We start from the raw sequence: 20,099 nt of genomic DNA, 5'->3' as shown, positions 1-20,099 counted from the left end.
TGGAGCTAAATTGCTCTAAACCCACTTACAATTTTTATTTTGTGGAAAATATATATTTTGCAATGCGCTGAAATTCGTAAATCCGAGCTGAATTAAGTTAAAATATGTAGCAATTCTTGTTTGGCTTTTGATCAAATGAAAACTGTTCATGTATTTGCTGCGTGTCGTCAAAAGTGTTCTGAGTTACTCAGCCTGAGTAACACTAATTGCTGTTCTTATAAGCGCGCTGAATAGCACAAACATCCAGGTCGCAAATTGGAGCTGAATTAGACAAAGCTGTTTGATACAAAAATTTGCATTGAATTATTCGCTTACTGCCTCTTACTCGGCACGTGTATTGAAAAAAATTTGGCCAATTTCACATAGACAAGAAAAAAAATCGAGCTAAATTCAAATAGGTAAGGCGAACATACTCCTAAAGTAGCTGAATAAACATTTTAAGAAATTTAATTTAACTGAACACTTTTACTTCATTTTAAATAAAGCTGTATAGAAATTCTTTTAAAAAAGAGGCTTCCTAGAGAGTCGAATACATTTTTATAAAACTGAATGATATAAGTTTGAGCCGTAATCGTTTCTAATACCGCATAAGTCTGTGTTGAATTCATTTTAACAAGCTGAATTGGTTACTTGAGCCGAAGTCGCATTTAACACCAGCATAAATATGTGCTGAATTCATTTTAACAAGCTGAATTCGCGCTGAATTGAATAATATTTTATATGAAAATATAAGTTCATTGAATATTAACTGATTTAAATACATACGTACATAATATTAAGCTGAACTCGATATCACTGACATACCTATTGTTGGAAATTTATTTTGCGGCATTAAATCAAGCCGCAGACAGCTCTTCGTCGATAAAGCCTTTGTACAAAAGTCGCTTGGCTTCATTTGAACTTTGAATATGGCTTAGCACCGGGTTTTACTGCATATATCTTCAAATTTTTTTCGTATACATATATATGTTTGTATTTAAGGATCAAACTACATTTGTATGTATAAACTTAAAAACTAGTCTTCATTTATATATTTAAATTTTATTAAAATTGTAAGCGCTAAACTGCCACCAATACAGAAGGCCCAAACAGACTCGAAAGGCTCGTCGAAAAGTTCTCAATTTTAACCACAAATTAGTATGTAATCTGGTTCTGTGCTTTTGAACTGTCGAATAATAATTAATACATTACTTTGTAAAAGCAAAGAAATACAAATAGCTACAAGCTAAAATTACACTACTACATACATACGTACATGTCAATGCATGTAATCTTTAGACCCTACGCTCATAACTTAACTATGTAAATAAACACCCGCCTCGAGAGCGATTGCAAACAAGAGAAGACTATTGTGATTGTGTTGTATGGTGACAACGTTAGTACCCATCCAATGCAGCGGACAATCAGTTCGCATCGGATCGGTGAGGTTGCTGAATGTAGTACGCGCGACCTGCAGCTACATATTCATACATACATACATACTATAAAAGAAATCTCGGCATACCGAGTCCAATTCGTAATCGTCATAATGTTTATATTCTCCGTTTCAATGTTCATGTGTGCGTTCGGGTTTTGGTGAGTGTACCAGTGTGGGCAACAGTTGGCGGTGGTCCTGGTATTTGAATGACCGGCAATGCACCAGTCAATTGCGGATTTGTGTAGGCCACCGCACGTTCCTTCTCCGAATGGCTGAATGTGGAGAATGGCCGCAAGCGCACATACAGCACAGCTGATATTAGACAGGATGTTATTAGAATACCGAGCAGTATGATCAGTGTGATCGCGAAACCGGGTGTCGTCATGCAGATGAGTCCATCTTCGCGCGCTGGAAACACCATCGTTTGAGGTGTGGCCGCTGATGTGCCGTTCATCTGATCGTCAATGGCGAAGGTGAGGTCACCCGACGAGACGACTTTGATAATACGATTAAGTCCAACTTCCTGCTCTGGATCGACGGCACGCGTACGACGTTGGACGCGTCGCTCGTCACGTCGCTTGCCAATGCCGCTGCTCACATGGTAGGTGTCAACGTGCAATTGCGGTGGTGGTGGTCCATATTGCGACTCCGGACCAACTTGTAAGTGATGAACTTCTTGCAAATTGGGATCAGAGCATTGATCGGGACACTGATAACGACAGATTTGTATTGTGCACTGGAAATGCACTTCCATTGAATCGGGGAACTTGAATGCTTGGAAGTGCGCGTACGAGAGCACCGAAGCGGAGGCTCCGAAATTTTTGATTTTCGTAAATCGTGACATAAGCTTTGGTCGTGTAACGCAACCGCGTTGATCTACCAATTGTATGGGTGCACGCTTGCCATCGTGCGCTACACAGTTACGTACAAGCATATCGAACTTAGAGTCATCGTCCTTGATAGCCAACACCATTGTCATCGTTTGGCCGATCTTCACCAATCCAGACACCTCGGAAGCCCATGGTCCCTTGCCAACCTGTATCTGCATCCAACAACCCACATTGTCACCTGCAAAGTCTGCGCGCACCACATCCAACATATCGACGGGGAACGGGCGGAATGTTACGCTTTTCTCGTATTGATCGTGCCAAGTGCAACGTAACTTGCGCGCTTGATCCCACACCTCCTGCACTTGTGGATCATACTGTATGACGATGATATTTTCGAAATAGGTGCCCGAACCCGACTCATGCCCATAGCCATACAAGCCGTTCTCTGTGTTGCCCGAAGTGCCGCACTCATGCAGTCCAATATCGAATGTGGCCGATGTGCGTCCCAATCCAGAGGGTAAATGCACGCAATTCATGTTGCTGTAGTGTCCCTTCGAGAAAACGATGCCGTAGAAAGGTTTATCGAATTTCACAAAAACTTTCATGCCGTTCTTTTCGCACTTCACATCCAACGAGATAATCTTTGGCATATCCTGCACTGGTGAAGACCAAATTTCGTTGTTGCTCGAGGCGCCAACACTCAAATCGGGCAGCACTTGTGGCGCATGCACTTGCTGTGGCGGTGGCCGCTGTGGTGGTAATGGCGGCGGTGGACCCTGGTAGGCTAGTTGAGCGGGTGGTGGTGGTGGACCGAAGGGTTGTCCAAGACTCAAGGGAATGCTCTGATGGTTGCCTAATGTGGAGGAGAGGGAAACATATAATAAATTAGATTGCATAGTTTTTATGAGATTGGCGGTAATTTACTTCGGGCCGGTCCCGGTTGCTGCTGCTGTATGTTGTGCTGGTAAAGCACTTTTGGCGGCTGTTGTGGTTCCGATTCCGATTCCAACGCCACCTGATCAACTTCATTGTCATGTTCGGATATCTCTTCTGTGCCACTGATGGCTTTGACAACGTCAACATCATCTGCAAGCGCAATCTGTAAATAAATGGAACGAAAGTTTTTGAAAAATGCTTTAGACAACTTTAAATCGAATGTGAATAGCTCCCAAGAAGTTTTGATGCTCAATATGCATGTATGTATTTATCTTATTAGCCCAAATCTAAACGGACAGTCTGATCCTCACTAAATGCCACTAAAAACTTCAGAAGACCTTTAGAGAGTAAGGAGTGAATGTGCTTGCAATGCAACCATGTGTCCAGGGTATATAACATCTCGGAAATAGACCTAACGCGACCTGGAAACATAATTTCGGCTGTAAGATATAATTTTTCCTCGGCCAAAACCCTCTTTAGCGAAATTAAGTACAGTTCGCTTGGCCACCTGTTCTATGATTTAGGGCCGGTTGCTCAAAGTCTGGTTGACAATAATCATCGGCTAACATCGTTATCAACGTTTTCGACTCCATGCATATAACATGGTATCGGTAATGGCGATAACGTTATTTAACCGGGGATTAGTTTCAACCAGACTTTGAGCAACCGGCACTAAGTGTATATGTTGAGGCTCTAAAACTACTTCTAATTCATTATTCATAATGCTTTGTGAACGTCCTGGCTTGAGGCCCAAGTACCGCCGCATGGTAACCATAGTTTGGACAATTACATAGACAAAGACCAACACAAGAATGAAAGTAAAGGTGAGCATGAACATAGATAAAGAAAGGATAAAGGCAAAGGTAAAAATAAAAACAAAAACAAAGATGCGTAAAGATAAAGTCAAAAATGAGGATCAAGGTAAATTTAAACACTTTTCTTATATAAGGGCAAAGGTGAAGGTGAATACATACGTAGATGAAGAAAATGATAAACATAAAGTAAAAACAAATATAAATAAAATAAAAAAGATGAGAATGAGGATACCGATAACAGTAAAGATGACGATAGAGGAAGAAAGATTAAAATAAAGGTAATTATAGAGAAAAGGATATAGCTGGAGACACAGAGACTCAATCTGTGAACTTTTTTGGGAGTTTAGAGATTTTCGGGATTCTCGGGACTTATCGATAAAATAAACGATATTTTTATCAGTTTTTCCATCGATATCTTTATCGATTTTGTTATCGAAATTTTTATCGACATTGTTATCAATTTAGCTATCGATATCTTCGGAACTTATTGGTATAATAATCGATATTTTTATCGATTTGACCATCGATTTTGTAATCGATATTTTTAACGATTTTGAAATCGATTTTCTTATCGGTATTATTATTGGTTTTGTTATAGATTTTATTATCGATATTTTTATCGATTATTTATCGATTTTGCTATCGATTTTTTTGCGAATATTTTTATCGATATTTTTATCGATTTTGCTATCGATTTTTTACGAATATTTTTATCGATATTTTTATCGATTTTCTAAGAGATTTTTGTTATCGCTTATTTATAGATTTTGTTATCGATATTCTTATTGATTTTATTATCAATATTTTTATTGATTTTGCTATCGAAAATTTTTTTCGAATTTGCCATCGATTTTTTTATCGATATTTTTATCGGTTTTATTATAGATATTTTGTTGGGTTTGCTATCGACTTTGTATCGATAGAGTATAAAGATAAAAATGAAGATAAAGGAAAACAGAATAACATAAATGTAATTAGAATGAATTGGGGTAGAGGTAGTGATCTAGATAGAAAAAAGACAAAAAATATAACCTTAAGCAAAACCAGATATATGTATGTATGTACATATATTGATTATGAGACAAAATAGATATGTAACGTAAGTTTCACTTCTCCAGGCCCACTTACTTTTTTTATTATTATTATTAAGTAGTCTGCAAGATCTAGACTTAGTTCAGTTTCCGTTCATCGCAGCATTCCCGGAAACGAGGCTGCAGACGAGTTAGCCAGAGAGGATTCCACATTAGCTTCGAACGAGGATCGGTTCTAACCCCAATTGGAACTATATATAAATACTTCTTTCTCTACAATCTTCAGAAATCGACTCATGATGGCAGGTATTGGCATACTGGAGCCCACGCCTGAAGGCTGGGCATAGCAGAAACGAAAATAAACAGGAAACTGTAGAGTACCTTTTTTTTGGAGATGACCAGCTTTAATGAGGAGCCTCCATAACGTAGTATGTGCACAACTTTAACAACCACTAGGTTTACGATGTCAAAATGGTACTTATCTGCTACGTGGACGTAAACTCTAATCTAACTTAAACTTGTCGCGTGCCGTCAGTTTATATTTACATACATATGTGTTATACACATTCTAGTTTAATGGAAATCAAATATGTATGTGAAAAATTTAATCGCAATCAATCAATCTATCAATCAATTAATCATTACTCCAAGCAACAACAAACGATAAAACCGCAAACTTCCAACGGTTCTTAAACGCCCCAATTAATATCTAGTGTTAAGCATACGGCAGTAAACGCCTTTTCATCAATGTACGGGATGTGATGTTGCACGATTTGTAGAACACAAGAAAAAGGCCAACCAATTTCACTTTTTTCACTACACACACACACACACACCAACGAACAGACGATGATGACACCTGTTCCCAAGTAAGTAGTAGACGATCCAGCACATGCTGACAGACGCTACATTTGTATGTAGTTAGTATTTAGATTCTGGCCAAAGCGCAAATTGAGTTCAAGGCTAGAAAATGTGTCATTGCTTGCTGGTACTTGGCAAAAAAGCAAAAAACTTTCAACGACGTACCATAAAACAGTCAAATGTGTAAAATGTGCCAGCAACTGGTTGGCGTGCAATTCTATTTCTGGGTTTGTTGACCACTTTTTGCTTGCCTTTTCCACCTTTTTTCTTTATATATTTTTTTTTGTTTGTACTGCAACATAATTTTTTTTCATTTCCATGCATTTGCTGCTTTCCTGGCTTCCCGGTGATAGTTGTTGGCAGATTTTCTTTTACTTTAATGGTGACAATTTATCTACGAGTGAAACTAGTTAATGACAACGGCGCTGCGGCAGCAATCCATCATTCGCATCAATATTCAACTTAAGTATGTATATGAGTTTATTAAGTTATGGTGCGTAGAGTAACATCAATATCACCACCACACTTTAGCTAAGAAAAACTGCATGTGTAAGTACTGCATAAGTTTGCATGAATAGAGGAAAGCACGGAAGCTGCTCGCTCGTAGTGCATCACACGCAGCAATGTTGCACAGGCGTCGCGTAGCATTGCTCATTACCGGAGCTACAATTTAATGGATATGTCGGCCACAACATTTGCCCCATTCGCGTGCAAGTGCATGTATGTATACACAATTGGCCATGGCGATGGAGACTGTTTTCATTACCAACCGTTGGAGAAAATTGCCGTCTGCTCTGAACGACGCGACTGCGAGACTGGAGGTAACAATTATGCCGTTTGTGGCTCGTTTACTGCAAAAAAAAAAAAAAAAAAGACAGCACAACTTAAGTACAGGCAGTCTTTTAGTTGTCTGCGCATGTGCAGCTTGCACGACACCACTGCATCACTTGGTCATCAACGCAACAAGACACAAGCGATACACAACGTTCAGTTTTCTTGTTGTTGGTGGACGTCGAGTGCTTTAAGCGCAACGAATGTATGAATGTATTTGGATTGACACAGAGCTTTCCATGAAAAATCAGCTGAAAAATACTTAGCTGACATTTATGTTGTTGTTGTTTTTGTGTTCTCTTTTTCTTTTGTGCTTTCTACTACCGGCCAAGAAAAGTAATATTGACAATGACAACTCTACAGCTACTTGTACAAATACGTGTAATACGCACGTTGAGGAACGTCAATGCGTGTGGTGCATCCATTCCAACTGCTCGTTGTTGAAGTGAGCCAGCGGGCTGTCATTAATGAAAACGGAACTGCTGTAGCTTGTGTCTTCTTATAAGGCAATGGAAATTAAAATCCGTTTTCTTTTACTCTGAGTATAGTGGCAACGTTCCTTTTCTTGAATGTCGTTATCCGAGTTTAAAACCATCGACTCTAGACGAAGAGTTTCAGCTGCCTCGAAAGATTTATCCCACGCTGGTGCAATTTAGGGTTGTAGCAAGTTAAACTTCTAACTTTCTAGGCTTGACCTTGAAATATCCAAGAAAAATACGTCCGTCTTGTGACGAAATTATACTAGCTATCCATTCACCTGTTCTCTAAAAGTCACTCACCTAACAGCCCGGGTTAGCTTTTCCGTGTTGCTAGACACAATCGAAATAGTTTGCTGCTTGACCTAAGAATATAAAGACCTAGAATTCTACCGCGTCTCATAGCAATAGCATCGCCTTCGAATAGAAGATACAAAAGAGTCTTTTTGGCCGTATTCCAAATACAAAGGAAATGAACGTTCACTCTTTAGCGTACTATAAAAATGCATTTTAGAGATCGATTAGAAATTGGAATTCCTGTCCCAGTCCTGTTGGGCGACGCTAGTACTTTTCTCTTGTCGCCCTACTTGCCCTGCCGAGGTGTTCTGTGGCTGATGCCCGATTAGGGTTGTGGCCAACGTCTCTCCGCCTGGTCTGTCCGCTAACTAGTTTCGTTTTATACCCTTGTGACCTCGTACCCATATTAGCTTGAAATTGGAAAGTGAATATATTTTGATGTAATGTGGAACGATTTTCCGTCATCCCTTGTCAAATTTTTTCGGAAAATGACACTGAAGATGGCACAACGCCGAAACCGGTTTGTCTCCAAACCAAATTTGACAAGGGATGACGGAAAATCGTTCCACATTACATCACACTCCTACCCTGTCGGAAATACCAACAACAAAGATGTGAATATATTTTCCCTATATACTTAGTCGAATGATGATGTGACTTCTTAAAATTAAAACAATTAATTTAAAAAAAAATTAATTTTATTAGTGGTTAAAAGTCGACCCGGCACCATCTAATGGCTGAAGTTTTTGTGGAATTATTTCTTTCCATTTAAGTAATATGAACCATATCGGACCATAAATATGGATTTTTTTTGCGAATTAATTCCTGTTTCATACTGCATTGTTATCGGGTTCTGAACTAAGTTTTGAGTTTCAAGTCTTCAACTCATCGGAAAACTGGTTAAAAATTTATTGCAAGATTTGATGAAACTTAAAAACAAATACTTTTAAAAACTCAGCCGTCCGCATAAAATATGCTCGAGTAATTTCCTTTCGGTAGCATCATCTTAGCACTGGAACCATCTATGTACTAAGGCAGGGTACCATATCATCTCTGAGAACATTTGCAAACAGCATAAAGTGAGGATGCTATCCCTTTCTTCTCATATTGCACTACAGCCAATTGGCGCTTTCTGCCGAAGCCAAAAAACTTCGCTGCCAGTTATTAACGCGGAGTGATATATATATGATATAGTTTTGACTCGATGTCGACCATGACCCTAGCATAAGATAACGCCGAGTTTTATACGAACTTAAGTCTTAAAGACAGTCCAAAAAGTGTTTATGAAGATAGCGTTGCCTGAGTCCAGCGAAATGTGGACAATGACAGAGAAAATTTCGATTTTCTCTTCGTCTTGACAGCTTCCGTAGAAGTCATTTATTAGAAGCTTATCTCTGTCATATCCGGGCCAAATTTGAGGGGATGTCCAACACCTTGGTTCTGTAGTCTAAGCTCCTGTTCACCATTTCGATGAAGTATGTTTTAAGCTCCAATTTTCAAGATGAAAGCGGTATAGTCGCTTCATGGGAGGTGTTTGTGGCTGAAATGAACGTATTAGTTTGGTCAATTCATCGGCCTTACAGCTTTCTGGTATATCTCAGTGTATTTTGCCAGCTCGTTTAGAATACCAGGAATTATGGAGAAAATATTACTTCTCATAGATTACTGGGTGGCCACAGCACGGCTTTTTTAATAGCTATCAACTCGGCTGAAAATACATTGCAGGGATCTAGCAATCGAAGGCATCATTCAAAGTGAAAGTTCTTGTGGGTATAAACCCAGCCGCTGCCGCTCCAGTTTAAGGCCGTCGCACAATGGTCGTAAAACCTAGCCCAAAGTCGAAAAAAATTGACATTATTTTTTTCAGTTTCTCTTGTTATTCTGATATCTATAGAGTTGTTTTATGTAAATTTTTTTGTCAGTTTTACTAATTCAACTAAGTCTATCTGAAAATGGCGTCAGATAAATTTATATCAGGAAAATAACAGGGTTATTCGTAAGTGCAGTGTGTTGATATAAAGTGACATATTTTAATTCCAAATATTAGTATCAACTTGGAGAGCTACGGCCTTTGAAAGTTATGTTTCCAAAAACCCAAAGATAATAGTTGGTGGAGTGGCAGATGGCAACGTGGGAGCTCATAATGACAAGAATTTTCGTATTAATTTTGAAATTTTGAAATTATGGTAAAAAGTTAACTGGCGCTATAATTTCTTAACGCTTGGTAGTTGCACGGTGCAACTGGCACCTATGTATACAAAAAATAATGCTTACTTCGACTTCATACAAAAATTTGGAATTTCGAAATCTTAAAAATGTATCATAAATGTCAATGATAAAAGATATATCGCGCTATTATCCTCCATAACTGGATCAGAGATTTTCTTTTTCGCACATACGCAGTCACGCACCAATAACGTACATATGTATGTACATTTGTAGGCACATAGAATGTAGCGCGCGATAGCAATCATTTCCCTGAAATCAGCCAACTAACTAACAAAAGTAAACAACTTTCACCCCAACAATATAATCAATGATGGCGAAAACCGAAAATGTGCGCAAAGCCGCAAGGCAGATAGAAAATGAAATTGTGTATGAATGTATGTATGTGCATCAGCATCAGCCACATTTTGGGAAACGGTAAATGGCAATAGCGCTACCATTACCATCACCAACACCACCATCAGCTCCCTACACCAGCGGCGACAACTTTAGCAGACATCTTCAACGCTTCGAATTCCTCAATTCTCATTGATTGCAATCCTGCACCAAACGCGATTGAATGTTAATGTAGAAAACAAAAACAAAAAAGCAAATAAAGCACACGCGCATAGCGTTGTTGAGGCTGGTGAAAAGCGGCCATGGCGAACAGGTTCGCCCAAAGCGATTCTAAAATGCCAAATTTATATGTTAAATGCTGTTTGCCGTTTCGCGCCGATCATTCATTTGCGATTTTTACTACTGTTTTGCTTTCTTCGTGCGTTTTTCATTACTTTTTACTTAACTTGTCGCGACTTTTACGCATGCGCATTTGTACTACATACATATGTACATACTCAAATGCATACATATGTATATGCAACGCATCCGCGTTCACAGTGGTTGCTGCGGCCGCCGACTGCGACACAAATGCATAATATTACGCGCCACAGCAGCGACGAAAAACACGCACTGCCGCACACCTACTTAAATGTGGCTGCTTCATGTGCATTATATGTTGTATGTACATACATATGTAATTTATAGGAAAAAAAATGCATTGTCCCATTTCGGCACACCGCTTAAACAGCATTAACGCTGTGAACCCAAACGCAATATTTAACAACGGACGCATTGCTCCATGGCGGCCTATCGAAAGTCATTCAAAAATCCAATCAACAGCAGCCCCAGTCTGCATGGCGCACTGGCACTGTGAATTGCGCGCCAGCCGCACCACCACACCTCCACATACTCTCCGCCTGCCTAACTTTCCTTTGCAAATATCTTTTCCGACTGTCCATCTCTTTTATCGGCTGAATTTGTGTGTGGCGGCCAACAGGTTGCACAAATAGGCCGTTTCCTTGTCGGCAGCGTCGCGCCGCGCCGCGTAATTTCGCCGCGGGTGAACGCGTGTGGCATTTCGTTTTCGTTTAAACTCGATTACATTTTCTTTTGCGCTGCAGTTCTCATGGTTCAGTTTCGTGGGCTTGTAAATTTTGCGGCATCTTTGCGCGCCAGCATTTAATTTTTTCGTACATTTTTTTTTATCTTTGATTTTTTCGATCATTTTGATCTGCCGCGTGATTTCGCCGAAACCATCATTGAACTGCAGTTAATTAAAATTTTTGTTAAGTCGTTGCAGGTGATAAAAGTCCGCTAAGTTGTATTTGTATGCGGCGATATTTAAGCAGGTAGTTGGGTTGTTTTAATGCCAAGGTGCTCAACCGAACTGGAAATGTAATTGTAGCTTATTCAATTAAAAATGTGCAAACGCTTTTTTTTCATCCGCTGCTTTACTTTTTTTCACTTGGCTTTCGTTTCTCGAAACTAGGCCAATTTTTTATTTTGCGATTACTTCTTTTGACTTGTCTGTAATTATAGTGCATGTTTACTTTGCCAAAAACGAAGCGGACTTACAGACGAATATTTATTTCGATGTATCTCTACGAACAGAAAAATTATGATTTCTGTTGACTCTAATTTGTCTTCCTCTTTTCATTTATCAAAGGTTAAATGGTGCATTCACTCGATTGGTGATTGATGCAAGTCAGAGGATATCGCTGATTGCGCTGCAGATGAACACAATTCGGTAAGCATTAATTTCCTAAACTGAAATATCTGAAAGAAATCTAGTATGTAGGTTGTCAAGGTAGGTTGGTATTGAAAATGGGCGAAATCTAACTGTAATCACTCCCACTTCACATATAACGGTATTTTCGAAAAAAAAATAACTGCGATATTTCAGTAAATATTTGATCCAAATTGTTTGAAATTTGTATGTGAAATAGAATTATGTTAAAAAATAATAAAATTAAACAATTTTTGGAAAATGGACGTAGCCCCGCCCACTTATGATGAAATGCTGTATGTATATCAGTAGCCGCTTTACCAATCCTTAGCAAACTCGGTGCTAGCCTTACCTACAAAGATCGAAAATAATCGTCACCAAGTGTCTTGTATGGGTGTTTACCACTGACACAAACACTCATCTCTCAAGCAAAGAGCGTTTCTCACCGTGGCATAACACTCTGTGCGACCTTTTTGTGTTTTCCGTTGTGGGTTATTTATCAACTGCTAAAATTTCCCTTAGGCAAAGACACTTTGGTAGGGACTTTTATTTTTAAGTGTCTTAATTTGTGGGTTATTGTTAGACTGAAAAATATAAGTGGGCGTACATAAGTGGAAGCAAAGCGTTACGCATTTCTTTACACGACATATACATACGTACACATACATGTGCGAACATTTATGACAAAGAAGAGAGCGTGCACATTCATAATATGATACACCGAAAATAAGTTATTTTATTTTATTGATAAAGAAAAGGATAAAGGCAAAGGTAAAAATTAAAACAAAAACAAGGATGTGTAAAGATAAATGCAAAAATTAAGATCAAGGTAAATTTAAAAATTTTACTGATATAAGGGCAAAGGTGGAGGGGAATATGTAGATGTAGAAAATGATAAACATAAAGATAAATATTAAGAAAAAGATGAGGATGAATAAAGATGAAGATAAAGCAATAAAGATTAAAATAAAGGTAATTATAAAGAAAATGAGACTCAACCTGGGAACTATTTTGGGATTTTCGGTATTCTCGGGACTTACCGATATAATAATCGTTATTTTTATCGAGCTTGTTATCGATTTTGTTATCGATATTTTTATCGATTTGGGTATCGACTTTACTATCGAAATTTGGCCACCGTATGACCGTAATAATCGATAGTCTAATCGATTTTGTTATCGATAATGTTATCGACTTTGTTATCGTTATTTTTATCGAGTTTGTTATCGATTTGGGTATCGATTTTGTTATCAATATTTTTATCGATTTGGGTATCGATTTTATTATCGATATTTTGCCACCGCATGACCGTGACGTTGACGCTGCTTATATATCTCTCTCTCACTCTCTCTCTCTATCAACAGCAAATTGGATATGTTTCTACGCACTTCTACGGTACCCTGCGTACACGTTAGTGGGTAACCACGCTCTAACACTTATTTTTCCTCCTCAAGCGATAAGTGTCCGTGTCCAACAGCAACGGAAAAAGATATGCAAATAACCCTTTCCCACTGAGAGGAGCACACATCTACAAAAAATAAACCAGCTCTTCTGTTTTGTGGGTTATTTCTTCTCTTAAATAGTTACGCTTATTTTGGGACACTTTCAAAGTGGAGAGGGATATTTTCGACCTCTGCTTACCTAGAGTCTAGTTAACCGCCTTAAATATGACCTTAATTATCTAACGCAAACATCTCGTAGTTCGATTAAGAAGTTTCACTTCATAAAGATTCTTCGGGAGCGATTCAGTTTCTCTCAAGACGCCTACTTGAAGTGCGGATCAGTATGAAATCCACAATTAAATCAAATTTTATCAGCTTTGGTTCCAAAACTGCAACTCCCATTTCTGAAAGATTACTCGGTTTAAAAGAGTTCCGGAACAAATGTTTTTAACGAAGGGATATTCTGTTGAAATCCAAATTAAAATCTGCGTTTTATTATCTTTAGTCCTTAAACTGCGACGCCTATTTCTGGAAGTATGTCGCCTTAGCCAAAAACCTTGCCAAACAAACCTTTTGACTCGATGGGTATTCTACCGGAATCCGCAATAAAATCTACATTTTTGCAATTTGGAATCAGCAGACTGACTTAAACACTTAAAACGAGTGCTGCACTTTCGATAAACCGAATGTGTCTTAAACGAAATTTTTCGTCAATTTGACTTCGTTCTGAACACGAAAACTAAAAAAAACATTCGACTCGATTGAGCACCCATTGACGCACACAAGCAAGATTCAATAATAAAAATAAATAATTATTGAATCATGCACAATGTTGGGAAACATTTCTCCCTGCCACTAATGTCACTCATACGCCAGCGTCTACACACACAAACGTGTCGCTCTTATCAAGCGTAACATCGCATTGAAATGTGAAATGCACTCATTTCGTTTGAACTACAACGGCGCACTACATACATATGCACCTAACCGTCAACGACAGCAGCAGCAGTAGGTGAGTTGAGACGTGCTGCATTCGTGATGTATTTAAGCGTTAAATCAGACATTTTGACATCTGCATTGTTTGTCATTTTCCTTTTTATTTTTTTAGTTGCTGCTAGCAAAAAGCCCTTACACCAGCAGAATAAGGCGCATAATGCTACAATATTGCTATTGTTGCAGGCTCTTGCCTCGATTCATATAGCAATTAAGGCAGATTTCACTTTTCATATGCGCCTCCTCGTGGCAGCGTAGTCAGCAGACAGCAAGATGAAAGCGAAAATCACGCCACGGATGCGCCAAGGTACACCACGGCCAACAATCAATGAACACTCTTCCTTTCCATTGCCACGGCAACTGATGGTGGTGGCGGCGGCAGAAGATTCGTTGCGCTTCTCTGCATTGGCAACAGCTGCCAATGCATATTTTCCGGCGTTGACTGGCTTTTGACCTCGCCACTCAACTCTCAAGTAGCGCCATAGCGCGGGACACCCTCGCCGCTATGCGGAATTCTCTGGGCAGTGTCATTATTATTTGCGCCTTTTCTCGTTTCACATGCATTGTTGATGACGTTGCGGGTCCCAAGTGCCTATACACACACATACGTACATACTCGTAAAGTCTCGCAGGCTGCTAGGCAGCTTATAATCAGACGCGCCGCCAAGTTTTCAGCAGACGAAAAGCTCCTCGCCGCACTGCAATATTGTATCACGTTCTTGGCGCAATTTTGTGCACTTTCTCCCGATTCTGGATGTTGTCAGCACAAAGCCGTTCGTTCGTATCTTTGTAGACTCAATAGCCACTGCAACCGCGGCCATTGCCGCGCAGCACCAACTCTTGATTTGCCTGCCTTGCGGCGTTTCGCGGCTGTCTGTTGCGCTGCTTTGCTAACCTGCCTGGAATTTACTTACTCATTCACATTAAATACATATTTTACCTCGTTTTGCAAATTTTGCGCGTTTTTTATTTATTCATTCCATTTATTCACAAATTTTATCTTTTTCGGCGCTGCGCATTGGAGGTCAGCAGCGCGCCGCGTTTTTACTGTGGCTGGCTGGTTTTTCGTTTGAGGCTATCATCAATGACAACAGCAGCATCATTAATGCATACCGGCCAGCTAGGTGCACAATAAAAGCAACAAAAATCTTGCTAGTTTTCGCACTCACGTTGCCGTTGCCGCTGACACTGGCTTCAGCCAGGCAACCAACCCAGCCAGCAGGAAGAAATCGAGCCAAGCTAACAGCTAACAGCACCAACTGACGTCGGCTTGTCTGTGGTTAGATTGTTGCTGGCGCTGACTGAATATGTACATATACTCGTACGTACGTACGTATTTCTGTGTGTCACTTTTTCCATCATTTGCATATGCAAATCACTGTAGTCGTACTTAGCTGCTGCATTGTCGTTGTTGTTGTTGTTGTTGTTATTGTTGTGGTGGTTCGCCTGAAACCGTCAGCATTTCTCATCAATTTTTATTGGCATCACTTTTTCTGCTGCATTCTTCACTCTTGCTCTTCGACACGAATTTTCGGCAACAAAAATTGTTTGTCTACTTTCGTTGCGCCAATTTTCAGTTCAGTAAATAGCCTGAATAACGGGGAATAGCTGCAAGCAATAGTTAATATCGTGAAAAAAAACGAAAAATCGACCACCGCACCACCTAGCGGCTAACTTTTTTGTCGAATTATTTCTTTGCTTTTGACACAGCGCCACCTAACGGTTACAAGTCTTAAGCTCGTCGGAAAGTTGATTAAAAATTGATTGCCAGATGTGATTACACACAGGTGAAACTGATAAAAGCGTGTAAAAAGCGCAGAATTTTTCTATTAAAAATTAAGCGAAACGAACATAAAACCTTCCTAAAAAGTGATTTGGTTTTCGGTTCAGGATCAAACTTTTTTGGAAAATTTCTGTCCAGTTAATGGTTCAATATTCTGTTAGACAAAAGCGGTTAAGGGTTTCATTTTAAAAGGTTGTCAACAGAGGGCACCAGTAGTGCCCGGCCGGCAATCTCTCGGGCAAAGCCCTGATTCCGTCTAAAGCCTGGCCGGATTTCCACAACTTAGATTTTCTTGACAGTGCCAAAACAGGTTCTGGCTTGGAAATACCTTCCACAGATAGTCTTTTCCTGCGCTTAATATACTTTTTAACATTGTTCTGTTCTCCTTCTTCTTCTTATTTGGCACTACAACCGTTTATTGCAGAATGAAATACTGGAATCATGTCACCAACTCCAGGTAAGCTGTCCACTCTATGTACACAGCTACATGAGACCAGGTAGGTTAGGTGTGGTTAGTCGGCCAGGTCTGGCCAAGAATTTCACTCGGAGGCCCCATAGATCCGGCTGCACTAGCCATCTCGTCAACCCGTGTAAACAGGAAAGCAAGGGCTGTTGTATGTATCTAAGAGCCGCTTCCCCTGTTCCTGTCTTATATCCCTTTCTTAATTGACCATGTGTTGTCAAAGAGATTGAGAACTGTAGTTTCATTAGAAACTTTCCCCGAAGTTCAGTTAGAATTTCTTTAGCTCTCTTACCTCTGACGAAAAGTGGGTAGGTGCACTGTCTCTATTGTTGTTTATAGTCGTCAATAATTTTCATAAACTTCGAGCTCAATCTTGCAGGGACTGGCTGCCGCATTCTCACATTCGACCTCAACGTATTGTTCTTCGCCTACATTCCCTCAAAGAATGAATTGTTGGAATAGGGTGTGTGGAGACCTCCCGATAACAGTAGTGTGTGCCAAGCGGAGGTGGCCGCGTCTACTTAATCGACGATCATTAAGGTGAGCTTACTGATGTTGCATTTCATAAGCGGGCAACATGTCAACTCAGGGAGTGCAGAGCCGATAATTATTTCTGGCAAGGAATGAATATGAGTAGGGGTCAGAGTTGGGAACCTAACCAGTCACTGTCAGATGGAAATTAATGCGGCAAGGACACAACTTAGTTTCAACTCTTTCTGTGGTAATTGTTTAGAAGAAAATGAGGTGACATAATTAAACTGGTGTTGCTTTTGCTAGGCTAAGATGCGTAAGTACGCCTGAGGAACTTTCACACGTTTGCATATATCAGCCGTTTATGAAATTTTACAACAAGTGTGGAGTATATCGACGGCTGAGTGGAAGATCAACCGTATCTCGGTAGTCAGTTTGAAAACGCCCTATTTCCGAATTTGATTGAGGAACGCCTTATTTTAGAATTCAGTTCAGAAACGCCCTATCTCGGCACATTTTCAATGTATTTTCGTTTGAGATAGGACATTTTTGAACCAACTTCTGAGATAGGATGTTTTCCAACCAAATTCTGAAATAGGGCGTTTTCAAACTGGCTGCCAATATATATATGTATGTAGGTCGATCTTCCACTCAGCCATCGATATGTATTTCAATTCAAACATTTTATTCTTCAACTAAGTCAAAAAAAAAGGCAAAAAGAAAACACATACAGATATGTTTAATGCATTTTCATGCACATCAAAAACTAACAAAAAAAGACAGCCTTTCCACTAGTGTTTGCGGTATAAACTTTTCCCATCACAACACCATTTTCTCACACTCACTTTCAATTCATGATTACATGCCCACTGACCAACACTGATGCATTGTCTTGCAACGTAAAGGCGTTGTAAAAATGACAAATGCGCAAAAAAAATTTAACAATTTGACAATCAAAGCAATAACTTAGAAATAAAATGTTTTCAAAGTATTATATTCGCTAATATTATTCCCACAAATGACATATATGTATATGTATGTACATATGTACATGGCATCAATGACTGATCGGCTTTTAGCTCGATAAGCTCGATTGACAGTTAGATTGATTGAATGTCAATCTGTTTGACTGACTGTATGCCTGGCTGAGCTATGAATGTATTGATTTCTTTTGTTTTGATTTGACACTCACCTGCAGTGAAAGGAAAAACGTAACAGTCAACCAAATCTTTTTGATCCGCATCTTTCGCATAGTGTTGTTGTGCTACTACTGTTCGTTTAATGTGTGTGACGGTTGTTCGAGTTGTTGTAGTTGTAATTGTCGTTTTTTTGCCGCCGATATGGGTAAGCTGCAAGTCGATGTTTGTGTTTTCGATATTCCTTTTGTTGTAGTATTTGTAGCGTGAAAACTGTAAATCATAAATGAAAATAAAAAAGTTTATTAAATTGCAAACAAAAAAAGAAATATGCATGTACATAAATAAACCTACATATCCTTAGCTTAATATCGAAAGGCCCTAACTCATTTTCCGCCTTGTACAAAGGTCGGTAGATTACTCACTAAAGGCCGAATAGAATAATAAAAAACGTCTACAACATCGACTAATTAGTTCCAGTGTTTATTTGAACCCAGGATTTTGAAGAAATTCTCAACTGTTTAGAGGCTGTTTGCAGCACTCAAGAAAAACGAAAAATTCATATAAAATGACGCACAAGAAATGGAAACGAAATTTTCCTCTATCAAAAGTTGTAAATCAGTATGCAGCTCTAAGGGCCGTTAACTTATTTATTTTAGGTAGAGTTAAATCATTAGGTAAACTTAACCACAGAAAATTCCATAAAAATCGAAAAAGAAGATCGGCCTAGTCAATGACATATAACCAGGTATTATGTTCACCCGCAGATTAAGTTTTATGGTTTATTTATTTCAAAATTATGTTTTATTTATTAAAATTAAGCTTTAGATAAAAGCTTTAGATTACGCTTAAAATTAAGCTTAGGATTAAAGTTAAATTTAAGTTCAAGATTAAGATTACGATTGGGATTCAGACTAAGATTGAGATCGATATTGAGTTTAAGATTTAGATAATTGCTCATCATTATGCAGAAAAATACCCGTGGGATCCACACACAATTTTTTATTTATTTATTTTTTTTTTTGATATCAGACAAATTACTATTTTTCTCTTTAAATCGGAAACAATATTAAAATCTATACTTTACTAAAACTCTTTGCTTTGCATTTCAAAATATGAAGACGCTAGGTAAAATCTCTGATAAAAAATAATTATCGATTTTCCCAAAGTTATACAAATTAATCATTCATTGCTTCTCCACTAATTCTTACTGGCAACCTGTATGCAAATATCGCTTCAATTCAAAAGTTATAAAAGCATCAAGAGTGAGGCCTTAGTTGAGTCAGTCACTTTAACAATGCCATTTTAGAAATGTCTGTACAAATAAAGGCTTTCAGTTTCATTTTCCCCGAAAGATTTTTATTATTCTCTATTTCAACCAATTAACACTGCGCATCTTTCACCTCTAAAGCATAATTAAAGGCATAAACTTCTTAAAGAATAAGAATTAATTAACAGCGTATGAGTTCATTGTGAAATTCATTAAGTGAGGCACTTAATTGTCAAATACAAATGTAAATACGATAATGAATGCAGGTTCCCTTTTTTTGGGTATTAATTTTGAAGATCAAAAGGTGAAAGAAAATGAAAAGTTAAAACAAATATTTATACTGGCATAAGAGCAATGATGAAGAAAAGAGCAGGCAAGTAATTGCGGGTAATTAACAAACAAAAAATGAGCTGGCGTTGAACTAATTCTACAAAACACCTTTTGCGCAAGCGCAACTGACACTTAACCCCAACAGGGTGGCAAGGTGGTGGCATTCTTAACTTACAAGTACAAGTAGTCATGTATGTATGTATGTAGGTATATGCATATGTACACTTATATATTTTCTTTGTTAAGTAAATGAAAAGTAAGTAAATAAATGAAAATCATAAAAATACCGCTAGAAAAAGAGAAATTAATGCGGAGACCAATGGGTCTGCTGCAGCACAATTTACATAAGTACGTGTATTGGTGGGAAGTTGCGTACATATGTACATATATGTATGTATATATTTAAGCCAAGCACTTAGTACTCTTTGGCTGCGTTGAACTTAATAA

General features: G+C 38.6%; 1 protein-coding gene across 1 annotated transcript; it reads right to left on the bottom strand.

The window, feature by feature from the left end:
- Positions 1-592: 592 nt before the first annotated feature.
- On the bottom strand, positions 593-18,301 carry LOC118734574. Its single transcript, XM_036464284.1, is given in 3 exon segments — positions 593-3,151; positions 3,154-3,346; positions 18,109-18,301. Coding segments are annotated over 3 exon segments (1,851 nt in total). The 5' UTR covers positions 18,169-18,301; the 3' UTR covers positions 593-1,553.
- Positions 18,302-20,099: the final 1,798 nt, after the last annotated feature.

The sequence above is a fragment of the Rhagoletis pomonella genome, unplaced genomic scaffold (genome assembly GCF_013731165.1).
Source record: "Rhagoletis pomonella isolate Grant_MI unplaced genomic scaffold, Rhpom_1.0 Rhpom_scaffold_00002, whole genome shotgun sequence".
Lineage (NCBI taxonomy): Eukaryota > Metazoa > Arthropoda > Insecta > Diptera > Tephritidae > Rhagoletis > Rhagoletis pomonella.
The sequence above is the reverse complement of the archived record's forward strand: the minus strand, read 5'-3'. Positions and strand labels throughout refer to the sequence as shown.